The following is a 9,840-nucleotide window of genomic DNA, read 5'->3' as shown; positions in this document are numbered from 1 at the left end:
GTCCGCTGAGCCGATTCCTTCTTCCTGCATGTTTTCTGCCCAAATCGTCATCTGCTTCCCCTGCCATCCTCCTCCCAAGACACTGGTTTGCACCCCCTGGCCCTGCCACGGCCCCACCTTCTTGGGCTGAGGGCTGCGCTCCGGGCTGCACGGAGCTGGGGGCCCCGGAGCGTGGCCAGGCGGGGCTGGTTGGAGACCTGCCACCCACACCCCCAACCTCCGCAAGGCTTCCGAGGGGCGGGGTCTCAGGCCCGGTTACTTGGCGCGTCCACCCTCCTCCCCCTCACAGCCGGCGAGCCCTCCGCGCAAGATGGGTCTCTACCGCGTCCGCGTGTCCACCGGGTCCTCGCTCTGCGCCGGCTCCAAAAACTGGGTGCAGCTCTGGCTGGTCGGCCGGCACGGGGAGGCGGCGCTCGGGTCGTGCCTGTGGCCGGCGCGGGGCCAGGTGAGCGGGCCGGGGCCGGGCGGGGCGGGCTGCGCTCCCGGCCCCCCGGCCGGCAGAGCCCGGGAAGGGCCGCGCCCCGCCGGCCGCCGGCTCCGCGCGGGGCTCGGGGCGCGCTCGGAGGCCGCAGGGGAAGGCGCTGCAGGGCGGGAAGCGGCGCATCAGCGCGCGATGATGCTCCCGCCGCGCGGCCTCCCGGGAACGGAGCGGACACGCTTGTGCGCCCGCCGTTCCACAGAACCCCGTCTGTTCTTGAAAGTCAGCGAGCTGCTAGCGGGCTCGTTTCCTCTTCTCAGTAAGTGCTGTTTCAGGTCTTCTCCACGGAGCTAGATCTCCGCCCTGCGGGTTTTACCACCGGGACGAGATGGGGAAGGGTGGCGGGGAGCGAGCGGGGAGAAGCCAAGTGGGGAGAGAACTCTCAATTTCCCGACCCCCTCCCCTCTCCCATCACATCTACCTGGAATTGGCCTCTGGCTCCTGTTCCTTTTTTTCTCCGCTGACCCCCACATTCCCATCGCCTGTCCAGCTCTGTCCAAGACCCCCAGATCCGACGTGTGTCCCACCGACGCTTCAAAGGACCAGGCTCAAGTGAGGTCCTCCCCTCTTCCCGCCTCCCAGACCCAGCCTCTTGTCTCCACCTCTCTTCCACTTCGTCTAACCAAGAATCAAGCGCTGTCAAGTCCATCTCTTACGACATCTCTGGCATCCGTGCCCTGACGTGGGTCCCACACTGACCACCAATGTCCTCTTCAACCGACATCACCTTCACCCTCTTCACTCACCTCGCCGCTTGCGCTCCTGCCCTTCCAAGTCCTTCTGCAGGCAGAGCGGCTTCTTCCCAGTAGATTCCCACCTTTTAAAATAGTCCCCCCACCCCGCCCCACCCTCCTGCTGAAAACGTGTGAATGGCTCCCGCTTGTTCTCAGCACCAATCTAAAGCTCTTAGCTTAGCTTTCCAGCCTTCACGATCTGGTCCTGCTCAGCTTCCCACACCTCGGGTTCAGAGCCCCGCTCCAGAGCTGCTCGCCTGGCCTTGGTTCCTGCTCTCCTCTCTTCCTCTCCCTGGCCTGCCTTTCCCCCCGACCTCTTCCTCTCTCTCACCCTCCCTGGCCAAGCCCTTTCTGCTCGGGCTATGTCCCTTAGTGGGATTTCTCCGGGAAGCCTGCCCCAGGCACAGTCGGGGCTCTTCCTGCGCTCGGCCTTGCTGACGGGGTAGGGGCACGTCGGGCTCTCAGCCGAAACGGCCTGCTCACCAGCGTGTCTCCCGGCTCACATGCGCCCAGGGCACGGTTGCCCGCCAGCGCTCAGCACACTCAGGGACTACGGGGAGGAAAAAGCGCAGGAAGGAGTGCTCCTCTGCATCTGCCATCCCCCGCCTCGCCTCACCCGGGACTGAGGAACGGGACAACCCAGAATGGGGCCCTGGAGCCACCTGCTCCGTGTGCGCAGCTTTCTCTTTCTGACTGCTTTTGCGCCGCTTTCCCAAAGGCCCAGGGCAAAGGGCGTCCAGGGCTCAGTCTGAGGACCCCTTCCGGAGAGCCCCATCTTGCTGACCCCCCTTTTGTCGCCTGCAGGAGAGGGAATTCAAGGTGGACGTGCCGGAGTACCTGGGGCCGCTGCTGTTCGTGAAGCTGCGCAAAAGGCACCTCCTTCAGAGTGACGCGTGGTTCTGCAACTGGATCTCCGTGCAGGGACCAGGGACCAGTGGGGACGAGTTCACATTCCCGTGCTACCGCTGGGTGGTGGGCGACGACATCCTGAGCCTGCCCGAGGGCACTGGTGAGCGTGGGCGTGGGGGTTGTGAGAGGCCTCGGGGGGGGGGGCACAAGAGAAGCTGGGGTCTGGGGAGCAGAGAAGAGGGCTTGCGGGCAGTTAGAGGCGCGATGCGGGAGCTGGCGCAGAGCCGGTGGAGGAGAGGGGAGCGCAGTGATGCCCAAGGGCGGGCTGAGGGACCCTCGGCAGGGACAGGGGAGGGGCTCTTAGGAGGAGCCTCATGGCCGGTGCCCTTCTCCTCATTTCTAGGCCGCACGGTGGTCGATGACCCTCAAGGCCTGTTCAAGAAACACAGGGAGGCGGAGCTGGCAGAGAGAAGGAAGCAGTACCGGTCAGCGGCACTCCCGCCCCGTGACTCCCGACCCCGGAGGGAGCGGCTTCCCTTCGCCAGGACCAAGCCTGGTTTCATTTCTGCCGCAGGTGGGGTAACTGGAAGGAAGGGTTGATTCTGGGTATCGCCGGGGCCAAACTACGTGACCTCCCCGTAGATGAACGATTTCTGGAGGACAAAAGAATTGACTTTGAGGCTTCGCTGGCCAAGGGGTAAGGATGAGGAGGGCTGGGTGACAGGGAGGTGTCCCGGTCCGGTGGAGGCCAGTGAGTTTCTGGACTTCACAGGGCTGGGCCAGCCCGGGTGGATGCCTGCGGTTGCGAGGCTTGATTCTGAGACTAACTCTCTTACTCTTTGCCTATCCTTCCCTGAAGGCTGGCAGACCTAGCTATCAAAGACTCTTTAAATGTTCTGGCTAGCTGGAACAGTCTGGATGACTTCAACAGGATTTTCTGGTGTGGCCAGAGCAAGCTGGCTGGTCAGTACCCCTACCCAGTATTTCCCCAGGACTTTTACCCCCGGATCCCACCCAGTCTAGAGAACCAGGGTTGGGAGACCAGAAGCCTGGGCCCCTCTGGTAGGCTGGGGTCATGTGGGGATGGTTTGGGTGGTTTGGTGGGGGTGGGGAGGACCAGGAGGTCGGTTCCCACAGCGAGCCCTGCCACTGCCATCCCCAGAGCGGGTGCGGGACTCCTGGAAGGAGGACGCTTTCTTTGGGTACCAGTTTCTCAACGGCACCAACCCCATGTTGCTGAGGCGCTCTGTGCGCCTTCCTGCCCGCCTCGAGTTCCCTCCAGGGATGGAGGAGCTGCAGGCCCAGCTGGAGAAGGAGCTCCAGGTATGGACATAAGAGCCCGAAGGAGCTCACACAGTGAAATGGGGGTGGGATCAGCATTTGTGCTGCTGCGGGGTCCACTGGGGGCCCAGCCTGCTGCCAGATGGCAAGAAGGGGTTCTCCAGCAGAAATCCTGAGGGGGTGGGAAACTCCATGACCTTCCTCCGCAAATGAGAACAGTGTGCTGTGGAGAAAGAGTGTGTGATGGGGGACAGAGACAAAGCCAAAATGAAGAGCTGGAACTGCACCTTGGTGCCAGGGATTTACGGAGGGTGCAGAGTAAGAGAATCAGGGCCAGGGATGGGGCTGTTAATGGGGAGTTGGCATGGAGCCATGGAGAGAGAAAGCTCATGGCATTTAGGGAGAGACTGACTTGAGTCCGAATCCTGGCTGCACTGTTTATAAGCGGTGTGACTTCAGGCAAGATACCTATCCTCTCTGATCATCTGTTTCCTCTTTTATAAAACCGGGGCTAATTCAAGTGCGTCTAAGAATTATATGAGGCAATAAGGACATGACCCACTACCTGGTATGAAGTAGGTGATCGAGACAAGTTAGTTGTCTTCTTTCACATCATCCTTCGGTGAATCAGGGTGGGAAGAAGATGCCTTACGCTGATAGCAGCCCTTGCCCTCTGCCCCCACGCAGGGAGGCACACTGTTTGAAGCTGACTTCTCGCTGCTGGATGGGATCAAGGCCAACGTCATCCTGTGTAGCCAGCAGTACCTGGCCGCCCCTCTGGTTATGCTCAGACTGCAGTCTGACGGGAAGCTCTTGCCCATGGTCATCCAGGTGAGAGGACCTAGCATTTCTGCTCCCCAGCGGCTGAGCCTCTCTGCTCAGCCCCCAACCCCGGTTCTCTGAGTACCCACCTTCATGCCTTGGGGGTGGCATTAAAGGAGGAAATGGGAAATGGAGGAGAGCTGCAGTCTAGCTGAGGAGACAGACCAGACCGGGTGGACACATCTGAATAGGCTCCAGTGTCAAGGAAATCCACGAGGATGCAGACAGCCTGGGAGGCACCACTGGAGGTGGGATGGGCTGGAGCCTTTCGTTTCAGTCAGGGCTTAGATCTTCCAGCAGGAGGAAAGGGCAGGACCCCCCTCCCCCGGGGCAAAATAGGCTGGGCAGACAGGCTGAGGTGCAACTGAGTGCGCAGGAGTCAGGAGATGCCCCGGGGACACATGGGCTGGCACGATGGGGAAACAGGTGAGGGGAGAGGGTTGAGACCGTGGTGGGCTGTGGATGCCAAGCTCAGAACTATGAACATGGGACACGGGTGAAGGCTATTGTGAAAGCTGCTCTTGGCACATTCGGGCCAGTGTGTTTAGGATGGATTGTGGCAGGGAGATGTTAGAGACGGAGAGGACAAGCTAGAGCAATCATCCACAGAGGTGATGGGCTTAGAAATGTGGGAAACAGCTGTTGGGAAGGGAGGAAAGATGGAAGGGAGTGCAGAGGTAAACTCAACTGGCCTGGATTCCAGCAGAGAGGGAAAGGAGGGGTCAGGCAAGGCACCTGCCAAAACAGGACAAATAAAGAGGAAAAGATGCTCACGCAGGCTTTTCTCTAAACCAACTTTGAGGTGATGGGGAAACATTCAAATTGTAACATCGAACTAATGACTCGTGGAGAACTGGAGACTTAGTGGAGTAGAGGTGGGTTTGGAAGATGGGAGAGAGGCTGAGATTTCTGAGGAGTGTGGGATGAAGGAAGCAGAGGGTTTGAATCTTGTCCACCCTGAAGGACTGAAAGGGGAAGTGGGGCCGGGAAGGCAGTGGGAGAGCAGTTTCCACAGAAAGCTGAGGGTGGAGCCTCCTGCCCAGTCTTAATGGCTGGGTGGGCGGGGATCGGAGAGGAAGGAACAGCTGCTTGAGGGGAGCAGCAGCAGGCAGAAGCGGAGGCTAGCAACTTTGAAGGAAGAAGGCAGAGTTGAAACAGGCAAGGGAGGGGAGTCTGTTGCGCACCTGGCCCTCGTCCCCCTTCTTCGCACTCTTGTCCCTGTTCCAGCTCGAGCTGCCACGCAAGGGATCCCCCCCGCCACCGCTTTTCCTGCCCACGGATCCCCCGATGGCCTGGCTCCTGGCCAAATGCTGGGTCCGCAGCTCTGACTTCCAGCTTCACGAGCTGCATTCTCATCTCCTGAGGGGACACTTGATGGCTGAAGTCATCGCCGTGGCCACCATGAGGTGCCTTCCATCCATACATCCCATCTTCAAGGTGACACCTCGTCCTGTCTCTCCTGCCTGCCCTGCTCTGCCCCACTGCGCCGTCCCACCTCTGGAGGCATCTTCTCTCTGGAATCGCAGGGTTTGGGGAGAATCGCTAATGAGAGACCAAGGAGCAAGGGAGTGAGAGCTTGCCCTCTATTTTTACTAGGGCGCTAGCCCTTTCCAAGGAGGTAAAAACGATGCATTGGCAGGGTGGTTGTGGTGGGAGGGCGAGGAGGTGGGGATGAGAAGTCTTGCTCTTTTTATGTTAAAACACGGATCTACATACGACACATAAACAATACACACAAATGACTGAGGATTCCGTCCAACAAGAGGGGACTATGCAAATAATAGAAAAGATTTTTCCAGCCGGGTTTGAAGACTTCTCAAGTAGTAACACATGGGCCGCTCAGAGGGGCTCCGGTTAACGGCAGGAGCCTGGTTCATGACAATTAGAACAGCGTGGTCATCCTTTAGCACTTTTCTTGGGTGCCTCCTTTGGGGCAAATGACCATTCTAGATGCCAGTCCTAAGCAAGACAGGGAAGTTCCTGGTCTTTGGGGATTTTCGTTTCCATTATAGGGCAACAGACAATAAAGACAGTATTGTAACAGATCAGTTGGGAGAAGTAGAGCAGTTAGGTGGGGAGTCAGCGCAGGGTGATGTGATGGCGAGTTTAGACTGGGTGTTCGGGAAAGGCTTCTTTGAGGAGGTGACACAGAGAATGAAATTACACGGAGCCAGCCATGAGATGATCGATCAAGGGGCACATTGCTCTAGGCAGAGGGAACAGCTTGTGCCAAGGTCCTGAGGTAGGAACAAGGTTGGTGTGTTTCAAGGACAGAAAGATAGCTAGTAGCACGGACAAAGGAAGAGGCGAGGAGGTGAAGTTCCAAAGGTCGCAGATTAGACCATGGTTGCGGGGCAGGGCACAAAAATCTTCTCACTTTTATGTATAAAGCACATATATACATAGTGTACTTAACAGCTATATAGTGTATGTATAGCATTAAAATTGCTCGGTTCGGGGTGGTGGCGAGAATAGGACAAAGACCTTAAAAGGCTCTTTAGCGGAGTGAGCATGAAAAAAACGGTGGCAAAACACTGAGCTAGACCTTGAACAGTCTTACGTGAAGTGGAGAACGATTCCTTTCAATTATCAAAGAGCATTAAGTCAGTAGTGTCGAGGGGCCACTGGACTTCAGTGTCTGCTTTTGCTGAGAGACCTGGGACCTTGCCTGCTTTGCAGCCCTTCTCTCCTGCGGGGACGGACCCCCGCTGTCTTCTGATCCTGCCCTTCCCTGTTCCTCCCCTCTAGCTCCTCATCCCCCACCTGCGATACACCATGGAAATCAACATCCGGGCCAGGACTGGGCTGGTCTCTGACTTTGGAGTTTTCGACCAGGTATGAGGAGAGAAAGGGGGATCCTGGAGTTCACACTCCCTCTGCGTGTGGCAGGTGGATTTGTCTGAGCCACTGGCCTTGCTCCTCAGGTGGTGAGCACAGGTGGGGGCGGCCACGTGGAGCTGCTCAAGCGAGCGGGAGCCTTTCTAACGTATAGCTCGTTCTGTCCCCTGGATGACCTGGCTGACCGAGGCCTCCTGGGCGTCAAGTCTTGTTTCTACGCCCAAGATGCCCTGGGGCTCTGCGAAATCATCTCTCGGTGAGGCGGGGGCGGGGAAGACAGGGCTGGGGTGGGGTGGGGATGGAGGCTGGGAGAACAGGAGGTCTGTGTGCCAGTTTGGGGGTGGTGGGCCCCGGCCTGGCTGTGCCCACAAGGAGCAGAGGGCGGGCGGGCCCCCGTCAACCTCAGCTCTCTCGCCCTGGCCACTGCGCTGGCAGCTACGTGGAGGGAATTGTGAGTCTCCACTATGAGACGGACGAGTCTGTGAAAGAGGACCTTGAGCTGCAGACCTGGTGTCGGGAGATCACTGAGGTTGGGCTGCTGGGGGCCCAGGACCGAGGTGAGATGAGCCCGGAGATCTCCCACACGAGAGATTCCTCCTGGGAACTCCCAGAATCCTCTCTACTTCTATGGAAACATTCAGAAGCATTTCCAACCCCTACAAAAACACCGAAAGCCTTCCCAAATTTCTTTTGCTCTCAACTGGTGACAGGTCCCCATCCTGTACACGGATGTAGTGGGACCAGTGGTTGGGTATAAACGTTTAACAACTGGCTCTCTAGGGGGAAATATGCCCTAATTTGTAGCCTTTGCCCATTTCCATGGTGTAAATATTCCCACTGAGGCTTCCAAGGGGATGTCAGCCAGCCTGCTAAATAGCTGCACATTTGCCATCATTGGCTTTTGTGAGCCTGTATGAGCCACATCAGGACCCCGTGGGTGGGACCCACTCAGCAGAGCTCCCCTCTGCCTCCACCCCAATCCCTGCTCATGGCACTTCCCACAATAGTTACCAAGAGTCCTTGGCATCCTTCTCGCATCTCTTGTTCTCCCCCTCGGTCCCTCTGAGCTCTGCCTCCATCCCTGGCCTCATAGCTTCTAACTCTCCCTCCCCACTGCAGGGTTTCCCGTCTCCTTACAGTCCAAGCACCAGCTTTGCCACTTCGTGACTATGTGCATCTTCACCTGCACTGGCCAGCACTCCTCCATTCACCTGGGCCAGGTGCTTATCACGGGGAGCAGCCGGGCATTTTCGCCTGGAGTAGGGAGGGGCGCTGTGGGAAGGTGGGCTGCGGGGTTTTCGTGCTTAGCAGACACTGACGTTAGCTATCCGCCCCTCCGTAGCTGGACTGGTACGCTTGGGTCCCTAACGCGCCCTGCACGATGCGGCTGCCCCCGCCAACCACCAAGGATGTGACACTGGAGGTGGTGATGGCAACACTGCCCAACTTTCATCAGGCTTCTCTCCAGATGTCCATCACTTGGCAACTGGGCAGACGCCAGCCCATTATGGTGAGAGCCTGGTGCCCGGGTCGCAGGAAAGCGGGTGGATGCAGGAAAGTGTGGCACCCTAAAATAAGCGTCAGTCCAGCTCTTAGCTGCCTTTTCCCCTCCATTCCAGGTGGCTCTGGGTCAGCATGAGGAGGAGTATTTTTCAGGCCCTGAGCCCAAGGCTGTGCTGAAGAAGTTTAGGGAGGAGCTGGCTGCCCTGGATAAGGACATTGAGATCCGGAACGCAAAGCTGGACTTGCCCTATGAATACCTGCGGCCCAGCCTGGTGGAAAACAGTGTGGCCATATGAGCGCCCCCAGCCTTTGGCTGCTTCAGTCCCCTTCCAGCCAAGCCACACCCACCGCTTAGTGCTGTCAGTCTTGCCCGCCCCGAGCCCCGTCCTCTTCCCAACTCCCACCCTCAAAGAGTCACCTTTTCAGTGTCTATGCCTAGTGAGATCACACTTAAGTCTGGACGCCCCACCTAGGGACCCCCGTCCTCATTTCTTCCTCCCCCTCCCCTTTCTCCTTCATCTTTCAGATCTCCCACAAGGCAGATAACAGCCCCATTGATACAAAGGGTTTCAAGAATAGAACAGGGTAATAACACAGTTTATTCTACAGGAATCAGATAGGATTTTGAACCTAAATTGAGCTTAATGTCAAGAAAAAGATATTTGAGACTAATGAAAGAAAAGAATCTAGTCCAAACGATCCTAAAGCAAACACTGGCAAAAGAGTATACCACACATCTTTCTAATCCGGTAGGATTTCCCACATGTCCTGAAACCAGACACAGCACAAAGCCAACCATTAACACAGCAGTTCTCAAGATTTTCATTTCATGGCCGACTTACAAAATGATCCGTGGAAGTAAATAACTCCCAGCTGGAGGAACTTGGCTTCGGGGTTTTGCCGGCGGGATCCGTATCTATAACCCTTTTGCTGTTCACCTTTTGCTCCAAATTAAAATAATCCACTGGAAAAATACTAAAAACCAATCTCATCATTTTACCGAGGGACACCAAAGGAAACAATAAAATCCAACTTCGGTATCTGATTAAAATTTTGGAAAATTAAACTTGGAAGTCTGATTTCTTCCTATGATCATCCATGGATATTTTAAGACAGAAACTAACAGGAAGCAAAAGCCAAACCTGTTGTAGTTACAGTATGAACACAGGTGCTTCTTGCCTCTAATTCTGTTTAATTTGGCAGAAGACATGTGGGTAATGCTTGATGCGATTCTTGGTGGAAGAATAGGAAATAAACAGCTGAGAAGGGCGGGCAGAGTTTAGCGCTGGGATCCAGGAGAGCCCCGCAAGGTCAGAGCGAGCCTGACGCAGCTCC

At 56.8% G+C, this 9,840-nt stretch overlaps 1 protein-coding gene across 1 annotated transcript; it reads left to right on the top strand.

Moving 5' to 3' along the window:
- The first annotated feature begins 310 nt into the window (after window positions 1-310).
- Window positions 311-9,571, top strand: LOC116157690 (polyunsaturated fatty acid lipoxygenase ALOX15). Its single transcript, XM_064494935.1, has 14 exons — window positions 311-445; window positions 2,017-2,221; window positions 2,465-2,546; window positions 2,636-2,758; window positions 2,921-3,024; window positions 3,224-3,384; window positions 4,030-4,173; window positions 5,392-5,601; window positions 6,913-6,999; window positions 7,089-7,258; window positions 7,438-7,559; window positions 8,122-8,222; window positions 8,345-8,512; window positions 8,622-9,571. Exons 1-14 carry the CDS (start codon window positions 311-313, stop codon window positions 8,799-8,801), a joined length of 1,992 nt encoding a protein of 663 aa, XP_064351005.1. The 3' UTR covers window positions 8,802-9,571.
- The last annotated feature ends 269 nt before the right edge of the window (window positions 9,572-9,840 follow it).

Source organism: Camelus dromedarius, chromosome 16 (assembly GCF_036321535.1).
Source record: "Camelus dromedarius isolate mCamDro1 chromosome 16, mCamDro1.pat, whole genome shotgun sequence".
In the NCBI taxonomy this organism is placed as follows: Eukaryota; Metazoa; Chordata; class Mammalia; order Artiodactyla; family Camelidae; genus Camelus; species Camelus dromedarius.
The sequence above is the reverse complement of the archived record's forward strand: the minus strand, read 5'-3'. Positions and strand labels throughout refer to the sequence as shown.

What these genes read in the sequence shown, in the direction of transcription:
- LOC116157690 (XM_064494935.1), top strand. Translation starts at nt 311, where the DNA reads ATGGGTCTCTACCGCGTCCGCGTGTCCACCGGGTCCTCGCTCTGCGCC. An exon ending in CTCTGCGAAATCATCTCTCG is followed by an intron (nt 7,259 to 7,437) that starts GTGAGGCGGGGG and finishes CTGCGCTGGCAG; the next exon opens with CTACGTGGAGGGAATTGTGA. An exon ending in GCAGACGCCAGCCCATTATG is followed by an intron (nt 8,513 to 8,621) that starts GTGAGAGCCTGG and finishes CCTCCATTCCAG; the next exon opens with GTGGCTCTGGGTCAGCATGA.